Consider the following 20,387-nt stretch of genomic DNA (forward strand, 5'->3'; position numbering starts at 1 on the left):
CCTGGGAACAGGCAAGAAGAAACAAGATCTATCACCAGAGCCAGCTGAGCATGAGCCAAGCACCTGCACCAAGAGGAGGGGAGAAGTGATGACTGGGGACTCCTGTGCAGGACATAGGCACCATCTGCCAGCCTGGCTTAGTCCCTCAGCTTTTTTCTTGCCAGGTGCTCAGGTTCAGGATTTCATGGAGGGACTACAAAGGCTTGTCTTTTCCTTAGGCTGTCACCTTGTGCTGCTTATCCATGCAGGCATCACTGATCCTGCTGGGGTGACCGTACACGCCTCCAGAAGGACTCCAGAATTTTGGTGGTGAGGGAGAAAGGATCCTGCTGGTGAGGGGGAAAGGCCCAGGGACAGCAGGCAGATGCTGGATGTCAACAGCTGCTGTCACAGCTGAGGGTTCTGCAGCCCAAGGAACCTTTGAAAGAAAAGGTCTGGCAAGCAAGGGGAGAGGCAATGTGCTAAAAGGGCACCTCTGACACTGCCACACTGCCCTGATCGGCGGGTCTGAGCTGGGGGCATCAGGGGAGGCTCCCTGCACTCACAGCTCTTTTCCTGCCTTTTGTTTGCTTGGTTTTGTTGTGGGGTTTGTTTATTTATTTAATCATCTCAGCCTTTATTGTTGCACAGGGTTATTTTCTTTCTGGTACAAACTTTGCCCTTGCCTCTTCCTTTCTGATCTCTATTTTATCACTCTCTACCAGTCCCTGACAGGAGGGCGTAGCCAGGTTGGGGGTCGGTCTCTTCTCACAGGCAAACAGTGATAAGGAGTAGAGGGCATGATCTTAGCTGCACCGGGGAAGGTTTAGCTTGGACATCAGGAAGAATTTCTTAAGAGAAAGGACGATCAGACACTGGAACGGGCTGCCCAGGGAAGTGGTGGAGTCACAGTCCCTGGAGGTGTTTGAGGAAAGCCTGCACTCAGTGCCCCGGTGCTGTTGTCCTTTGTAACCGAAGCGCTCCGGGGGCGGTGTGCTGTCCCCAGGCTGACAGCGCCCTGAGGGGCTGAGGGGCACGGCTCGCCCCTTCCCACCAACCCCCTCAGCTCGGCTCTGTCTGGCGGCTGAGGGGGACACGGTGAGGGGGAGCTCCCCGCGCACGGCCGGGGAACCTTCCTCGGCTCCCAGCGCGGGCAGGGCCGAGCCCCGGGCAGGCTCCAGCGGCAGGGAGGGTCCAGGGCGGGTCAGGATGGGCCCCGGCCCCAGCCCGCAGAGGCCGCGGGCCGGCGCTGTGCGCGGCGCTCCCTCTGGCGGGGACCGGGCCCTGGTGCGCGTCGGCGGCGGCAGGGCGGGTCGGGCTGAGGCGGACGCGGCGATGAAATTCCCGGGCTCCGTCCTCATCTCCCTCGTCCTCTTCGTGTCCGAGACGGCGGCCGCGCTGTGCCTGAGCGCGGGGTACCACGATGAGGGGGACGACATGTGGCGGGTGCTGACGCTGCTCTTCGCCCTCTTGCCCTGCGTGCTGGTGCAGCTCAGCCTTCACTTCATCCACCGCGACGTGAGCCGCGACCGCCCGCTGGTGCTGCTGCTGCACCTGCTGCAGCTGGGGCCGCTCGTCAGGTCGGTGAGTCCGCGCCGCCTTCAGCGGGCCGGGGCCGGGGCCGCCCGGAGCGGGCGGGGCCGCTCCGCTCGGCTCGGCTCGGCACCGCCGGGAGCCGCGTCTGCCGCAGCTGCGGGAATGCCCCGGGCACACCTGCGGGTGACCCCTGGGAATGCGGCTCAGCCCTTTCCCCTCCCCTCCACCCTCCGCGGGAGCCGCCAGAGCCCCTCCGCGTCCCGCTGTGCGCTGGGTTCCCATCGCGGCGGCTTCTTGCAGATGGTTGTGTCTGTTCGCTGCTGCCTCAGCCACAGCGCTTTGCTCTCAGATCACTTCGCAGAGAGAACGGGACATTCCTCACTCGGTTGCGAGTTTAGCACAACGGTAGTACCCATCCCATCCGTGCGTCTTGGAACATCAGTGCTGCTCTAGTCTCTTTTCTTTACAAACGTGATATTCCTGATGCAAATTGCTCTGGAGCTTTTTCTATTCCAGTTCAATGTCTCACTGAAAATACCCTTAGGAAAAAAAAGTCAAAATACTTAGATGAAAAGTTACAGCAGTGTGCAACTCCAAGACAGAATGTTACTTGGGGGCATTCATTTTAAATTTATATTCAAATTTTTTTGTTTAAAAAGGAAGGGAATTAAATGCAGTATGTCTGTAGTAGAGGCTAGAAGAAACTATCACCAACTTTTTGAAATTCCTGGACAGTGTGTAAAAGACAGATTTGTTCACAGTAAGAAAGGTGAGCACTTTGGGTGTTACAAAATATCTTACACTTCAAAAACATTAACTTCTTCTGTAACCGTGCATGGATTTTTTGTTTGCTTTGTTAATATTTTAAAGATGTTTAAGTTATGGCTTAACAGTTCTTAAAGAGCTCTGATTTTCTAATAGCTAACAACAATATCCTTCTACATTGTTGGAATAGAAGAGTGGAACCAAAGAGAAAGAAACTATCAAAGATTAAGTACGTGACTTTTGTCAATCTAAATCAATTTCTTGAGATCAGACAGGGAGAGAATAATGTCAAACTAGAATGTGTGAAGAAGCAGACAAAGGATTCGAGCAACAAGAAGAAATGGAAGCATTTTCTTTTTAATTACATGAAAGAAACATAGATTTATATTTTGACCTCAAGCACCAAGCATGACTTGACTTTCTGTTTGTTTCCCAGCATCAAGTTTGCTGTTTGCAACACAAATCTTATCTTGTGCAGAACCGCAGTTCCTGCTCTCTGGTGAGCTCCCAGCTGCAGTCACTGCTGTAAAACCAGTGAGCATATGGAAGCCCTCTCCTCTTTTCTAGTGTGTTGCCAACTCTGCACTTCTTCCTTTCTGAAAGATTTACAAACTTAGCATTTCCAGGAGGTTTGAAGATGTTCTGGATGTGCTGCAGCATGCTTGTGCCCTAGTCCCCCATGGCATCATTTAGGTATGACAAAGTGATGTATGTTGACCTCTCTCTAAACCAAGGAGAACTGGAATTATAATTACTAATTGAATAGGGTAGTACTGCTACCTGAAAAACTTATTTTCTGCTAAGGGCTGGAAGGACTCTACAAATTAAAAGTTTAATACAAGGCAACTTCTCTTTACTTTTAGGGAAATATGTCAGTTAGTAGGATACAGCACAAAAGTCTGGGAAGGCAGAGTGATCCAAGACAGTAAAAGATTTTGGATTTTTTTTCCTTCCTTGCCTTCCTGCAACTAAAGATTTCTGTATCTGTCAGAAGAGGAAACTGCTTCCTGTCAGATATAGCTCTGCATTGTAAATATTGTTGTATTTTCAGCACACAACATAGCTTCCCTTTCCCTGCTTTGCACAGGAAGTTTTCTACCCTGTGTGGACTGGCATACACACAAGGCTCTGGTGGTAGCTGGAAGGCAAAGTATCTTCTGGTTGTATTATCACTGCACTGGGGCTTTAATTTTTTGTAAGCTGAAAAGGACCATTGTCCTTGGAGACATTTTACTCCATCCTTGTAGTCAAACCTCTGCTCCTTTGCTCCAGAGAATCCTGCTGCTCTCAATTATCTGCTTCCCTTGTGTGAAGCCTGGCTCCATCCTCCCTGCTGGGACTCTTGTGCCTCACTAGCACTGCCCAGGGCTGCTTAGGGAGGGCTGGGTCAAATTAGGTCAAATAGGACACAGACAGCAGAGCTTCCCCAAGCTCTGTCTGCTTGTGGATGGGAATGAAACATTTAAGAACCTTGAGGCTGTGTATGATGACATGCTGTATAACAGAGGGCTGGCAGCTTTGGCTGGCTTTAAAAGAAACTTAACACCAACTTTTTAACTATCTCTGTTTGATATGGTATGATACAGAATAGTCAGGATTTCTCTGTTCAGACTTAAATACTTGGATATCAGTGCACTGCTTTACCATCAGCCCATGATCTTTAAAGACTAGATTTTTTTTCCTCTTCTTTTTTTTTTCCTTAAAAAAACCCTTTAAATCTGGGGTTTTGGAAATATCTTGGCAGGGAAGGAGGGTATTTAGCCTTGCAAGCCAAATGATTCAGCCTGTTTTGAATCATCTGAGCGATGGGGAAAAAGTACTTTCTCTCACAGAACCTTCTTGCATGCCACCACCTTCCCCAAACACCCACACCCCACCTGTTCGGGAGGCACTCGCTGTCCTGCTGCTGCCACTGGAAGGACTAAAATTAGGAAGCATCCCTCTTCCTGGAGAGGACTTTTGGTGTACTGTTAATGTACCCTTTTTTAATTGCACCCTTTTTGGTGTACTGTTAATGTACCCTTTTTTAATTTCTTCTCCCACTCCCTAGGAGTTTATAAATTTGGAGCAATTTGTAGAGCAAAATTCCTATCTCCCTGAGTGGCCTGGCTGTGATCCTTAGGATGCAGGCATGCCAGAGGCTCTGCAGAGACTTGGCTGGAGCAAAATGACTGCAGGTTTCTGGGCATCATGGGGGATTCCTGCAGCATTTCAGGTCAGTGCCACTCCTTATGAGTGCAGTAACGTGTCTGGATGCTTAGAAGATGTATTTGGGTAGGTTTGCTTTCGGGGTTTTGGGTTGCTTTTGGGAAGATTCTTTTACCACAATAAGTAAATTATAACAGAAAAAAATACTTTAAACAGTAGCCAGTGTCATTGAGAGGATTATTACTTTTACCTTTTCTCTAGGGAAGGTCATGATGATCTTTTGGCTCAGGCTGCTCCTGTGCTAGGGCCTGTCTCTTTGTTCCCTTCCTTTTGATGGCACTTGTAGCACCAAGGTCATCTTGAGATTTTAAGCGCTGCTACAATTCCAATGCATAATTACTGGATGTCGTTTTGCTGGTGTATTGCTCTACACTTAAGGATTTCTTCAAAGTATAAATAACCCCTCAGAGAATCAGGGAGCTGTTTAGCTTGGAAAAGACCTCTAAGATCACTGAGTTCAACTGATAACCCAGCACCACTGTGTTCACCACTGAACCATGTCCATGAATGCCACGTCCACTTGCCTTTTGAGCATTTCTAGGCATTAAGTGGTGTAATCACCACTTCTCTGGGCAGCTTATTCCAATATCTGGCTGCCTTTCAGTGAAAAAATCTTTACTAATATCCACCTGAACCCCCCCTGGACCAACTTTAGGTCATTTCTTCTTGTCCTGTCTCTTGAAGAGGCTGATCCCCACCTCATTACAGCCTCCTGAGGAGTTGTAGAGAGCGATAATGTTGCCCCTGAGCCCCCTTTTGTTCTTACCCTTCATTATAGGCACCACAGAACTTCCAGTTAACTTGCTTGCCCTTTTCAATTCTTCAAGTAATAAAAAGATCAAGAGCTGAAGTGCAGATTTCCAACAAACTGCCTTGGCCAGTTGGGGCTTACAGTCACACACTGGGGGTGTTGGTGGTGTTGGGACCATGTGTGTGCTGGATGCTGGGGTTCCCTCCCACCTGATTTAATGAAGACTGTACTGAAGTGGCATCATCAAAACTAGCTGTTGTAAACCTGGCAGTGCTTCCTTCTGGTACCAACTTCGTGGAGAGGGAAGTTTGAGTGACTGCAGGTGTCTTTGGAAATCTGTTCCTCAGTGCTCTGTTAGTGCAGTGTGAGCCCAACCTGTTCTGTGTGAGGAGATGCAATCAGGGGAGGGCTGGGTCAGCAGAAGGATGAACCCTTGCAAAAAACATCTTCAGTAAATATAACAGGCCCCCTATATAGAACACTAATGACTGTTTTCCTCAGGTTATAATAGGACAAGGCTATAAACAATAGACTTTTATTTTTTTTAATGAGATCAGGCTTTGTTTCTCAAGGCATGAGGAGAAACAATTACATGTCTCTATGTACCATCTAGATAGCAGCACAACAGATGCAGGAGGAAGCTTGCATCAAACTGCCAGAGGAGCTGCTGTTATGGCCAAAGTTTGATTCTGTGAGCTGCAGGAAGTAAAAAAAAAGAAAAAACAAAAACCCCATTTTTTTTGCAATCATTCATGTTTTGGGCATTAATTCTGCAGCTGGAAATCAAATAAGCTCTAATGGTGCAGATACTGCTTCAGTGACATTGTGCAGAAACCTTTGTCTCTTGTGTGTAATCTCTCTTTGCTAGTGACCTGCTTAATATTTCAAAATAGAGCAAGTCTAAAAACTTCCCTTCCTTGTAGGACTTCATCAGCAGACCTCACTGTAGGACATCCTGCTAGCTCTAAACTTTACAGTTGTTGATGTGCCTACCTCTTTTCTGGATGGGAAAATATGTCAAGATTCTCTTCAGGGTATTTTCTTTCCTTATTCTTGAGCAGATGTGTTAGGTGTCCATGGTGAGGTGAACAGAAAGTCAGTGCAGGTAACAGGTAGAACAGTGAGTGAGGAACAGATCTTTGCCTGATGCAGGTAAGTAAATCTGCAGGATGGAAAAGTCTTCTGCACACTTCTCTAAAGAGAAGGAATTAGTAAAATGTAAGTATTAGAGAAATCTGCTTGTATACATTTATAGAGGGTGTGCATGGACAGGTCTCAAATAGCCATTTGTTCTTGGAGTGCTGGTTGAGTGTGGAAAGTTCCCTGTTTTCATTGCCTTCTCCCTCTTCACACCACCATTATTTTGCCTGTGTTCCAATCCCACGCATCCATGATTGAACGAGGAAATGAGGTGCTCACTCCTAGCAAGCATATGAGGGTAGGATTATTCCTCCTACTTACTGTGCAGAAGACAAATGTGTTGCAGCTGAATCACTCTTTGTGGGCACCATCAGGATCCCTGAAAAAGTATGGCTCTACTTTCTGCCAAGATATGGCACCATCCTTTTCTTACCTCTAAACTTTCGCTGTAGAAAGTAGATCTGACTCTTTTTCCTCAGAGCAATTTTAGTTCCCTCAGAGCCTGTGCTATGGTTGCCAGTGCCTTACATGCAGCAGAGACAGCCAGCTGCTTGCCTTCTGCTCTTGGTAGCATGTGAAGGGATCTTGAAGGAGGTGGAATGTGCAGAAGTTGGGATCTCACTCCTGTCCCTCTGGAGCAGGGCAGCAATGAGGGCTTCTGCGGAATTCACTCTGCTGCAGGAGCTTGTAACTGTGGGGGAAAGCTGCCATGAAGCAATCCCCTTCTTGCATTGTCTCTTAGCTGTGTTTTGTGCTAAAAAAGAGCAAGCCAGATAGTTCATTTAAAGACAAGATGCCCAACCCCTCAGCACATACTTCACAGACAGTCATAATCTGATACAGCAACATGATCTGCATTGGTTCTTCATCGCAGTTCTGGACCCCTCTCACCTGCATGGTTATTCAAGTGCCTGTGCCCCTCCCACACTCTGTTCCTTAAATTTTAGATTGGTGCTTGATCTTTCTAGTGTGTCAACTGCTGTTCTGCTCCTGTTTGAAACAGTTGCTTGGGCAGTGGCACCAGCTGGAATCCTGAGTGCATTTATTATTTTTCCCAGAAGGCTTGACTTCCAGAAACACTCTTGCATGGGACTGGCAGGGCCTGGGAGAAAATGAGTGTCATTACCAATGTAATCTGAATGCTTGCATATAGCATTTTTTATTACTCTGTTGTAGTGGTAAAAGCCCCATTTGGCTCTAGGGTTTGCTCATCAGACCATTTCACATTATGTTTGCTTTTCTGTATGGACAAAACATCCCCATCACAAGCAATATACTGCTACTTAATATCCAGATAATAAATAAAAATCAAATGCTTGCTCCAAAACTCAATGTTTAGTTGATTATAATGTTTACTATTGTTAGTAGTCTCATAAAACTCATCTCTTTAATGGGATCACTACATATTTTTTAGATGGGTCCCTAGACTATAATTCTAATCACACATGGCAAGAGTTCAGAGCCTGATGCTGAGATCCAGTTTTCCATAATATACTCAGACTTGCCCTCATGCATTCAGGGTGAATGCATGGCTGTGAATTCTAAACGAGACAAAAATGGTCTGGGATCTTTCTTTTTGGAATAAAATCAATCTGTTGGTTTCAGAATGTATGCTGGCTTCATAAAGCCACAGTGCTTTATTAATTTTTCACACTTTATTTTTGGCTGTATGAATTCTTTCATGTGGAACAAGATTGGCGGGGAGTGAAAAGATTAATGAGGGTAAGACAGAAAGTCACCTCTGTCAATGGAGCGTCCAGAGCAGCAGGAATGTTGAATAGCTTTAGTCATAATGATGGCTGAAGCCTACTGAATCAGGAATAGTACTGCACAATCCCAAAACTGCTCTTCATCTAGAGTGGTTGAAACTTGCTAGTGATCCAGTTAGAGGGAAAAATGAAGTAAAGTTTATTAAAATAAACAGAAGTAATTTTTTTCTTTCTTCTCCCTTCCCCCTCATCTCATGATTTCACCTGTTCTTATGTTGTTCCTTGCTTGTTATTACTTCCCAGACAAGGGTGAATATTTCCCTGTGTGTTTTGGGTCCTGCTTGATGCCCAAGAGTGCCCTTGTCACCTTCATACCCAAGCAGTTCTCTTAGAATAGTTTTCATAAAGTTTTCAATTTAAAAACAGTCATTGGAAGGAAGTTGCAGAAACTGTTCTTTCCTTGCAGATATCTTTCTGGGGCTGTTATCTTCTTTAATACTCCAGGAACCAGATTGTCCTGGTTGCTACAGCATTTTCTGGAGACAGCCTTTTCTATTTCCTCCCAAATGTATGGATTTGTCTCTGTGTGTGGGTAAAGACAGCAAATAGTACAACAAAATGTTGTTTATGAGTAGAAGTGTATGTGCTGGCACCAGTTTGGGAGTCAGTGGGCAGTAATTTAGACCTGTATAAACAAGAGGGTTTGGCTCCCACTGTGTTTAAAGTACGAGGAGCTGAAGCAACTGGAAACACTGCATCTTCTTACTTAGAATCTTTTTTGTGAGATTATATTTAATATTTCTTTAACAGTACAGTAAATGTAAGCACACTTAAGAACTAAAGCTCCTATTCTTGTGCCTTTTTTAAAAAAAGTTCATTTCAAGGGTTGTGAGGCTCAAAACTGCTCCTATTCACTGCTATGGCATGTTATTGGTATTTTGAACCGTGGCTTGGAAAAGTTTTGAGGCGTGTACACCTGTTTGTACCCTGAGCTTCTCTCTTCAGATGTTTTAAGACAAAGGTATGAAAAGTAGGTTTATTGCCATGTCCCGTTAGCATGTCGCAGATGTATGGATGACAAGAAGAAAAAGACATGAGAATCTGAAGAACACATTTCCAGTTTGGGTCCTGGATTTGGCATCCTTGTAGTGGATGAGCAGTTTAAGGATTTTAATGGCATACCAGAGAGCAAGGGCATCTCATAGAAAATAATTAAACCTCCTCCCAAGTCTGAGTGCTACAAGCAGCCCAAAGGGCACTGCCAGGTTCTTGCCCTCTAGTAATACATAGTTTATGTTTTAGAGAATGAAATCTGTCATATTCCAAGTTTACCAGGAGGAGAAAACCTCAGACTTTGCTCTATGAAAAAATGGCTTAGGACTTAGTATGTGATTGCTTCAAATACCAGGCAGTGGGGAGACCTTTCATTCTTTCCTTTTTCCTTGTTACTCTATCTGCTTGTTTGCTTGTAGGTGTGTGGAAGCCTTTTACATTTACTTCAGTGCTGAAAGAGTTGAAGAACCCTATGTCAGCATCACAAAGAAGAGGCAGATGCCCAAGGATGGGTACTCAGAGGAAATTGAGAAGGAAGTGGGACAGGCTGAAGGCAAGCTGCGCACACACAGGTCTGCGTTCAGCAGGGCCTCTGTGATCCAGGCGTTCCTCGGCTCAGCACCCCAGCTCACGCTCCAGCTCTACATCTGCATCCTGCAGCAGGAGGTCACAGTTGCCAGAAGTAGGTAGAGCTGTTGTTATGACCTTTTTGGTGTTTGGGTGGGAGGGCAGTCAGTTATAGCTGCCCTGCAAAAAAGCCAAGCATTCTGCAATGGGTTTCATCTCCCTGATAGCTTTTGGTGGTGATGTTGCTTTTAAGTTTATATCATCGTGTTTTAGACTATGATACCTTCTCTAGCACACTTGGGTTGCTATAAAAACACTGATTTGATAAAGTGACCATTATGATATGAGAGGGAGGCAGCTGGAAGGACTGAGCTGTCTTCATGAAGAAGAAGAAAAAATTACCTCTGTTCCATTTTGGTTTTTGAGCAAACTTTCTGGAAAATTCATTGGGATAGTGTACATGCAGAGCATGTTTTGTCTTGCTGCCTTAGGGAAAGTGTACTTTCAGGAATGCAGTTTTAAATATGAACTGAGGCCATGAACTGTCTTTACTTGTGCCAAACTGATTCTGGAATCAAAAGGGAGGTCTCAGTAAGCTGCTATGCAACTGTGGTCGTCTCATCTCTAGACCCAAACTGTTAAACCTTCACCAAGCAGTGCTGCACAACATGGACTTACCAGGACACATCTCTTTTACTGTGGGACTCTGCATCTTGCTTCCATGATAGGTTCTTGGTTTTCTGGCTCACTGCTAAATGGAGGACCATCTCTAGCTGGTCATGGGACAAACAACTTTTCAATGTAGGAAAGGACTTTGGCACCTCTGTGAACTTTATGGTGCATTCCCACTGAAACACTAAATAGCTCTTTTTGTATCTCTAAGGCCCTGAGAGGATCTATAGCAGCTTCACAGGTATGGAGGCTGAGGCTAAGGTGACAAGTCAATAATTAAAATAAAGTAAAATATTATATCATAATACTCATAATCATAATAATCATCATAATGATAAAAATAGTAGTAGTAATGAAGGGGACAGAGGGAGAGAGAGGGAGAAGAATAAAGCCCTAGAAAGTAAAATGATGCACAAACCATCACCCAGCACCAACCAGCCCCTCCCAGAAAACTCCCCCCAGTTAATACACTGAGCATGATACCAAGAGTTTGGAATATCCCTCTGGATAGTTTGGATCATCTGTTCTGGCTGTGTTTCTTCACAGCTTCTTGTGTACTTCTTGCCTGACAGAGCATGGGAAACTGAAAAGTCCTTGACTTAAAGCACTGCTGAGCAACAACTAAAACAGTGTGTTATCAACATTATTCTCATACTGAATCCAAACTCAGCACTGTACCAGCTACTAGGAAAAAATTAACCCTACCCCAGCCAAAACCAGAACATCATAGCAGTAGTTTCTTGGAAGACATTACTCCTTCCAGTTCCTGAGTTCTTCATAACTAGGGTAGGTGCTTCAAATAACCATGGCATTTGTGATGTGGGAGAGGGACAACATGATTGAATCCTTTGCCAAATGGTTCAACTAGCCAAATCTCCAGTCACTTTGCTGTAAATGGCATTTACTTGAGAAAGATCACCTTTTTATTGTCTTTCATTACTTTTGACCTTACTGGTCATGATTTTCAAAGAGAACACCTGTGTTCCAGATGATCAGAGAATTGCATATTTAATAATCATTTGCCATGCTCTTTTGCTTCTATCTTTTTCAGTCACTGCTGAGATAAGTTGTAATCACAAACTGGTAAGTGACATTTCTTGGGTGAAATGGCCAGAGATAAGCTGGCTCACCACAGAGTTTGGTGAATCCACTTGCAAATGCAGCAGTTATTTCATGCTTCCCAGGAGCCTCTCCATACAGCTGTATTTCTAAAATACAGAAATGCAAAGAAAAAAAAAGTGCTAGGAACTGTGTCAATGTCTGTTAGAGCTCAATCATCAGAAAAACAAGAGTCCTAACCATATTCTTGTTGTGTGTATCTTAGCTGCTGCTATACTGAAACTTTCTACAGTCTCTTTATCCAGCCAACCCAGTTCTTATTCCACATTTCAGATGACTTCAGCTTCTTTCACTGGTCCTCCAAATTGTGGCTCTCTTCCATTAGCATCTATTATACTTACTCTTTTCTTGTATTTTGATTTCGCCATGTTTTGTCTTGTCTGCTCATCAGTCTGTAATTTTCTGGATTCCTACATACCCTGTCATTATGTGTGAATTCTACTTGTTAAGGGGTAGTGAGGTCAGTATCACCTGAGAACCTGAAGCTGTTTGCTATCATGCTGGGGATATGGCTTGTCCCTTTCAAATCTGTTTGAAACTCCTTATTGCCTCCAGTGTTGGCTTGAACACTTCTGAAAAGAGCCTGCATGTTTGCCTAGCCCTTTGTCAGCCAGAGCCATGCTGTGTGTTTCTTGTGTATTTCATGGTGTTCATGATTTCTCTGGATGTTTTCTCCTGGATTATTGCCAGTGTCTGGCATTCTTCAAAACTGTCAGTTCACAGTCTGCCAAGCACATAAGGTTAAGACAGCCGAAAGCAGGACCAACTCTTGAAGTTAGTGATGAGCGACACAAAGCTTTGGTGACTGTTTATCATGAAAAGTGTAAAAATGTTGGATGTAACACAGCCCATATGTATTAGCCTGATCTGAGTGCTAGTTCTGTTTTATATACATATAACTATAGTATCTGTAATATATTTCAGTGGTTCTTGTGAGGTAGCTCATCTAGAGCAGAATCACTCTCCTAGTGGTTTCTGAAGTGAGAAGGACTAGGTCTTGAAAGGACTTCAGATGTAATAACAAAACACAACAAAGTAAATCAGCCTCCTTGGATGACTCTGTGAGTGTCCACCTCTGGTTTGTCAGAAAAAGACAGCCTTTAGGGAGGAGGAAGGAAGAAGAGAAATGCCACCTTTATAAGGACTCTTAGAGGATTTGGAAGTGTTCCAGGGGAAGATCCTTTGCCTTTTGAATTTACATTTGTTTGTCTGCTCATGATGAGTAAAAGCAACAGTATTACCCTCTCATATTTCCCTTTGTGGTTGCTTCAAACCATCTTTCTCACAGAGTTAAAAGTTATGTTTGAACTGAAGGTTTGCTGATAATAATGAGCTTTTAGGAAAGGAGTAGGACTGGACTAGTGTATTAAACCAGAGTCAGCATGACCTGTTTTCTGTCAATGGACAAGTGCCTCTTTTGAAGGTTTGAATTTGTAAGATAGATTTGAGATTAATAAAGGTTTCCTAAAGTGATATTGGGGAATAAGATCAATGTTTCAGCTTGTCAAAGCAGAAAGCAAGCAGAGTTCCAGCACAGCAGCACTCAGTCCCCGGTGGGTATGTCTATGTTCCTTTACCTCTGAGAATATTCTTTTGTTTCATTAGCTGCTGGAATTTATGTTCTTTCACAGCTCAAAACTACAGGAAAGATTTTGTAAAAAGCCATAGGACATCAAGCAATATTCTTGACTGAGCTCACCTGCTCTTCTGCTTGCAGGTGATGTTTTTCTAAGACATAACATTTAAAAATGCCCAGCTCCGTGTGCCTTTTTGCACATAGGTTTATTGTCACAGGCTTATTTTAAGTCATTATTGGAGACATTATTCAATGCTGTAAGAAGGATGTTTAAAAACTACTGACTATCTAGTAACAATTTCGACATAAACATTTGCAGATAATATATGCGCCACCAAACTGACACGTACAAAATTGCCATAAAAAATGGTAAGCACCTTTTGCCTTACTGAGTGCCCTAGAAAATGACATATAAAGACTTAATTGTTTTCCAAAATAATTCAGAGATTTTTGTGACTCATAATAGAAAAGAGATTAGCTGAAGTGATAGAGAAAATTCTCTTAGAAAGTTGTTAGAGATCTTAAAATACACTTGTTTCTTCCAAAGGATTGCTTAGAAGTTAGTGACTTATAATTAGCGAAAAAACTCAAACCCTGATAATTTTGGCCATATAGCTATAGCAAAACAGGGAGTCCAGTTTATTTGTAGGATATTGGCACACAAACTAATTGAAGACTGCAGAAAACACGGGTTGCTAAGCAGTGATAATGTAATTGACATAATTAAGGATTCCCAACTCTGATTATTTTATCTGATGCAATATCAGCTATTCAGCCTGTTGGTAAAAATTATGAATAAATCTTTATATAATTGTGTATGCAAATACTAAAAAACATGTGGGCAGTTAGTACTTCTTTTATTTTCTGTGTATTCATGTACATTTGTACCTTCTTAATATGGCAAGACAGGATGCTCCTGCAGTGCCAAGTGACATCTGGTCTCTGCTTTCACTTTTCTGCAAAATTTAAATGTGAAAACTTCCTTTCAGGAATTCTGGGTAGGTGGGAGGTACAGAAAATTTATCTGAATTTAATGGCATTTTTAGTAGTGTTTTTTTAAATGCATGATACAGATGGGTGTATAAATAAAATTGATGTATAGGAGAACACAGTGCCGGCAGGAGAGTACAGTAGTTTCACGAATACAAGCCGCACGGATTATAAGCCGCACCCCCGGTGCCTCGACAATGTTGCTGTCTTTGTCAATAGATAAGCCGCACCCCGAATATTAGCCGCACTTTCGTTCGTCGCGAGAATCCGTGCGCAGCTTTCACAAATTGGCCAATTAGTAACAGGATCGCGGCATAGCGGGCTTTACTGGCTCGGGGCGGGGCCAGGAAGGCTCGGCCCGCTCATGGTTGCCGACGGGGCCGGGTGGCCCAGCTCAGCGCCACGGCTCGGCGGGGCTGGCCGGGTGGTGCTGCCGCCGCCGCCGGGCTCGCTGGCCCCCCTCTCCGGTCAGCACCGCCCCGCTGCCGCGTTCGCTCGCCCGGCTGGCAGGGCTGCCGCCGCCGGGCTCGCCGCCCGCCCCGCTGCCGCTTTCGCTCGCCCCGCGCCGCGCCTCGCGAGCGCCGCGCCCGCCCCGCGCCGCGCCCGCCCCGCGCCGCTTTGGCGAGCGGCGGCGCTTTGGCGAGCGGCGGCGCTTTGGCTCGGCGGGCGGCGGCGCTTTGGCTCGGCGAGCGGCGGCGCTTTGGCGAGCGGCGGCGCTTTGGCTCGGCGAGCGGCGGCGCTTTGGCGAGCGGCGGCGCTTTGGCGAGCGGCGGCGCTTTGGCTCGGCGAGCGGCGGCGCTTTGGCGAGCGGCGGCGCTTTGGCTCGGCGAGCGGCGGCGCTTTGGCGAGCGGCGGCGCTTTCGCTCGGCGAGCGGCGGCGCTTTGGCGAGCGGCGGCGCTTTGGCTCAGCGAGCGGCGGCGCTTTCGCGAGCGGCGGCGCTTTCGCTCGCCCCGCCGGCAGGGCTGCCGCCGCCGCCACCAGGCTCGCCGGCCGCCCCCTCCCGTCTGCACCGCCGCCGCGTTTCCTCGCCCTGGCCGGCACTGCAGGCCCCCGCACCGCCGGGCTCCCCCACGCTGCTGGCCCCGATTATGCTGGGCTTCCCCCGCTGCCAGGCAGCCCCACCCGCCGGCCTTCCTGCTTCTGCCATGCTCCCCTGCACTGCTAGCCCCAGTTCTCCCGGGCTCCCCCGCCATGCTGGCCCGGGCTCTGCCGCCCCCCTGCCCCGCCCTGCTGGCTCAGGCTCTGCCGCCCGCCCCCCACACTGCTGGCCCCACCTCTGCCAGGCTTTCCCACCTCTGCCGGGGCCGGCCGGGCTCCAGCTTGGCTTGGGGCTGCCGCGGGCTCTCACTTCCGTGTTGGCAGCTTTTAGAATTTTGTTAATAGATTAGCCGCCCCGGAATATTAGCCGCACTTCCGGGTTTCCACCAAAATTTTGGTCAAATTGGTGCGGCTTGTATTCGTGAAATTACTGTAAATCTTTACACAGTCAGAGATAATGTGGACAGTGCTGGGTTTGAATTCCTTCAGCTTTCAGTTTTGAGCTGTATCACACACCTTTTTTGTGATTTGCTTTGACACAGAACTTCACAAGCATAAAGTTATCTGCATGTCCAAGTTACTCCAAAGTTTCAGCTTCTATTTTGCAGTTTTTCATCTGCATGGGAAGGGAGTTGCCGCCCTGTGCCTTGTGGAGTACTGCAAGAGTTTGGGAGCAAGTTGGATACTCTTATGACTGAGCTGTGAAATTACCAGGGACAGCCGGTGCATGAACAGCCCTTGGCAGGGGGAGGAGAGACACTTGTAACTGCTAAGTGCCTTCTTTTTCTTGCTAGCTACTTGAATAAGTATCAAATGGGGACCAAAACAGGAGGTAGGATTAGAGTAACGTGCTGAGTTTGACATGGGTGGAGTTGATTTTCTTCACACAAGTACAGGCTGGGAATGTCTGTCCTGTGTTCCTGCTGGGAGTGACAATAACTGCCCCTGCACTCCCCTGTCTGCTGCTAAGCTGAAGGTCCTGATTTGTGTTTTCTCTCTGTAGGTATTTTTATGGTGCTCTCTCTCCTGTCCATTGTTTACGGCGCCTTACGCTGCAACATCCTGGCTATTAAGATCAAGTACGACGATTACGATGTGCGTGTGAAGCCTACTGCCTACCTGTGCATATTCATGTGGAGGAGCTTTGAGATCGCCACCCGGGTCGCCGTGTTGGTGCTTTTCGGTTCAGTCCTTCGAGTCTGGGTTTTCCTCGTCGTGCTCCTGAATTTCTTATGTTTCTTCTTCTACCCATGGATTCAATTCTGGCTTAGCAAGTCGCCGTTTCCTGAGAACATCGAGAAGGAATTGAGCAGGCTGGGCACCACCATCGTGCTGTGCCTCCTCACGCTGCTGTACGCTGGCATTAACATGTTCTGCTGGTCAGCAGCGCAGGTGGAGCTCAGTGACCCTGACCTGATTAGCAAATCCCAGAACTGGTACCAGATGACCGTGTACTACATCGTGCGGCTGATGGAGAACGCCTTCCTCCTGCTGATGTGGTACGTTTACAGAACAGACTTCTACCTGTATGTCTGTGCCCCACTGTTGTTCCTGCAGCTCCTGATAGGTTACTGCATGGGCATCTTCTTCATGTTGGTGTTCTACCAGTACTGTCACCCGTGCAAAAAGCTTTTCTCCTCCAGCATTACTGAAGCTTTGCTATCCTGTTTCAACATCCTCTACTTTATTTGCCAACATCAAAAATCTACTCTACTGAAAGGCAAGATGGCGATGAAATCTCGTGGAAATACTGATGAGGCACGGGGCAGTAGCAAGACAACAGATCCTCAGAACAGGAATATTCATCAAAGTGCTTCTTCCAATGCCTAGTACAACTGGAAGCAAAGTAGGTGCCTTTGGAAGGTGGCAGATCACCTGCTGGGAACATTGTGTATCTTAGACATTGTGTCTTGTGGGTAGGATTTTCTTACAGGTGTAGCACTGCATGATGACTGACATGCCTGTTTTTGTGGAGAACAGTGTATGAGTATTTGTGTCCGTGTGTGTGTACGGAGAGCAATTGTTTGTAGGTTTCTATTTCAGAGCCTTTTTGCACATAGGTTTATTGTCACATGCTTATTTTAAGTCTTTATGGAAGACATCAATTAGAAACTGTCCTGATGCTCATCTTACTCAGGAAGTCTCAGCATGGAAGGCAATGAATTTTATTTCAGATAGGATGGCCCATGGCATGCCACCCTAGCATGGAAACAGAGCTTAGACCTGGACTATGCATGGACTGTAGGTGTGGTCTGCTTTGATCAAATTGTAGACTATTTTACACTCTAATCAGTGTAATAAGATAATACTTCTCTCAGAGGTAGAAGAATTGGACTTGCACAATGCACTGTAGTCTGGGTTGCCATGAAACAGCCAATTAGCCAGCACTGAGATGGAAATGTGACTGTTACTGAGGATGGACAGAGGGGTTATTGGCTTTGCACTGTTTCACCCTTCATGTTTACTGCTTGTTAGTAAGGGAATTAAATTTAACACATTAGTTGTGATGTTCTGGAATACCTCATTTTTCTTTCATTATCATTTCTTTAACACTTTGTGATGTTCTGGTGTCAGGGTGGTGTTCACTTTGTGTAAATATCTAGAGGCTGGGCAGACAGTATGTACCAGTCGTGTAGGTGCTCTCCAGTGCACATCTCTGGGGAGTGACTCACCCCACCTCAAAATGTAGGTGATATGAATCACTGTGGAGACCTGTTATTCAGTGTTAACCAGATGCCTTCACAATTAGTTCAGACTATCCATCTTCCTCTTAGATGGCTGAAGTTAGAGAGATGAGCACTACCCTGATTGTCAGGGGCTTGGTAGTGCATCAAATGGGCAGCTCATTGACTTTTTGTGCTGGGATAGAAGACACTGGTTCCTTCTTTTTGAGCTGTGATTTGTTATGATTAGTTTCACACCATTAATTCAAAACCCTCTGACTTCTTTACCTCAGAAGTATCACAACCCTGAAGTCTGAATGAGAAAATGGAAGTCATTGACTTTTTGTTCTCAGCAATACATCATCACAAATAAAAGTGTTTCGGTATTTTACAATTTTCTGAGAAAGCTTTAGCAGATGAACAGCCAAGAATTTAGTGAAATTACACAAACCTGTGTGTATTTTCACAAATTAAGTGAAAACTTTTTTGCACTTTGTTTGCTTAGCACCTTCCTAATATTTCTTTTGTGTGTTACATGTTATGGCTGCTCATGGAAACAAATAATTGATGACCCAAAGCATCTCCCAGTGTCTGAAGCTTAGCTTCCATTCTGTCATCATGCAGGATGTGAAGCTCTTAATAGGGATGATATCATCATAATTGTTTTAGGAGTGTCTAAAACTCAGGTCTGGGGTCACCTGCAGTGCTGCAAAGACATAACTTGCTTTTATTGTTTTATTTACTGTAAATGAATGTATTTGTATTTCAGTTTTATTATGGAGTTATGTTTTCATTTTACTTAATATGTGTCTGTATATGGTATGTGTATGTTAATGTCATTAAATTATTTGTGGGTGGTAATGGGATTTTTTTGGCCTGGTTTTGCCATGGGAATGTACCTCATATCTGGGGAAGACACCAAACACCTTCATTCTAATTTTACTGAGGAAAATAGAATAGCGAAGTGACTCCTTGAAGACACGACTGCATTTCTCTGTACCTTTGTATGTAAACGTACAGTGTAGTATTTCTCTGTGCTTTTCTAGATGTAAAAGACTATTGTTTTTTCTTTTTCAGTAGCGAGTTAAGGAAGGAAGGGAGAATTAACCCTTTCTTCCAAATGTTTAGAGTTCAGCCCACAGGCTCAAATTTTCTGATGTTATTAGCCAAAACTGAGTGTCTGTCTTTGTAGCTGGACACTCATCAATATCAATAATCAGGGAATTACAGTGGCTGCCTGTGTAGAGATGTTGCAAGGTTTGAAATGTTAGTCTTTGGGGAAAATACTAGAAGTAACTTCATATGTAGAAATAGTTCATATCTAAAGAGAGAGCTTAAAGCAGAGTTTGTACACTGGAAGTGGTGGTGCAGTTGTGATTGTGCCATTTGGAAACAGTGAAAGCTTCACAAACCTCAGCCAGGTTGGTGCTACAGTGAAACGCTGGTGCTGCAGTAAAGTAACAATGTAGGAGAGTTACAGAGCCAGGAGCCCAGGATGAATACACAGTGAGTAGTATTAAACCTCACAGACTACTGTATATGCCTGTTTAGAGTGTGTGCCATATTACTTCTTATTTTTATATCAGTCTCCTGAAGTGCATGCATAGGGAGCTGAATATTTAAATCACTGTAATGAGAGGGGGGAAAAAACTAATTTATATGGATTCTATTACTGTCCTGTGGTTTTGCCTTAGTTGTGCAGAATAACCAAAAACAGTTCAAGCACTCCACCAGCACGAGGGGCTGTTGCCTGTGCAGTGCCTGGTGTCACTGTGGCCCGCGGTGGAGCCCAGCCTGCAGCGTGGCTGCTCTGAGGGGTTTATCCAGCTGTGCTGCCACTGCTGGTAGAAAGGTGTGGGAGGGAGGCATGGAGACACAGAGCCATGTATGTTAGCCCAGGGTTTTAAGGGAACAGCTGGTTTTTCTGAAGTATGCTGTAAAGCTGAGAGGCAGTTTTTCTCCAGATAATGACAGTCTAGATGGTGTTACCAGCACACACCCAGTGGCTGCGTGGAGAGGACAAAGTCTGTGTATGAATGAGTGATCTCTTGCTGAAAGTTCACTGGGATTTTACTCTCCTCTATGAATGTTGGAGGGTCTGTGTGTTCCATGGAAGGGTTTAGAGCTGCTGCTGAAAACTATACTCTTTTGAATAGTCTTGAGTCACACAAAGGATGGCTCAGCAAGGGTTATTTGTGTGTGTAAGAGTATGCAAGATCTGACACATGGGTTTTCTTTCATACTTGTAAAACAACACAAATTAAAACATTGAAAGTATCCCTCAAGTTGTGTTGGTATCAATTCTTAGTGTGCTGCTTTCAAGAAATCCAGAGTGAAGGTAACAGAGTATACTGTCATCTGTCACCACACAGCAGCAGAAATGTTTTCAAGAAGACCTGACAGAAGAATTAATCTGTGATTGATTTAGGATCTCTTTATCCCCACAATTCCATTGCTGTTTAGCAGAGCATTTTTTAAGAGGTGGCCAGTTTAAGAGACCAGTGTTGTATGGAACAAGATTAATATAAGTTGTTCATTGACAGTGTGAGAATATTTACTGGTTTACCTGGAGAACTGGGAGGAAATCGGTACCTTATAAAGAATATTTTAATTTATTTTC

The 20,387-nt window shown here is 45.2% G+C and overlaps 1 protein-coding gene across 1 annotated transcript; it reads left to right on the plus strand.

Moving 5' to 3' along the window:
* The first annotated feature begins 1,262 nt into the window (after positions 1-1,262).
* Positions 1,263-20,052, plus strand: XK (X-linked Kx blood group). Its single transcript, XM_033052587.1, has 3 exons — positions 1,263-1,559; positions 9,561-9,823; positions 16,108-20,052. Exons 1-3 carry the CDS (start codon positions 1,315-1,317, stop codon positions 16,932-16,934), a joined length of 1,335 nt encoding a protein of 444 aa, XP_032908478.1. The 5' UTR covers positions 1,263-1,314; the 3' UTR covers positions 16,935-20,052.
* Positions 20,053-20,387: the final 335 nt, after the last annotated feature.

This window comes from Catharus ustulatus, chromosome 2 (genome assembly GCF_009819885.2).
Source record: "Catharus ustulatus isolate bCatUst1 chromosome 2, bCatUst1.pri.v2, whole genome shotgun sequence".
NCBI lineage: Eukaryota > Metazoa > Chordata > Aves > Passeriformes > Turdidae > Catharus > Catharus ustulatus.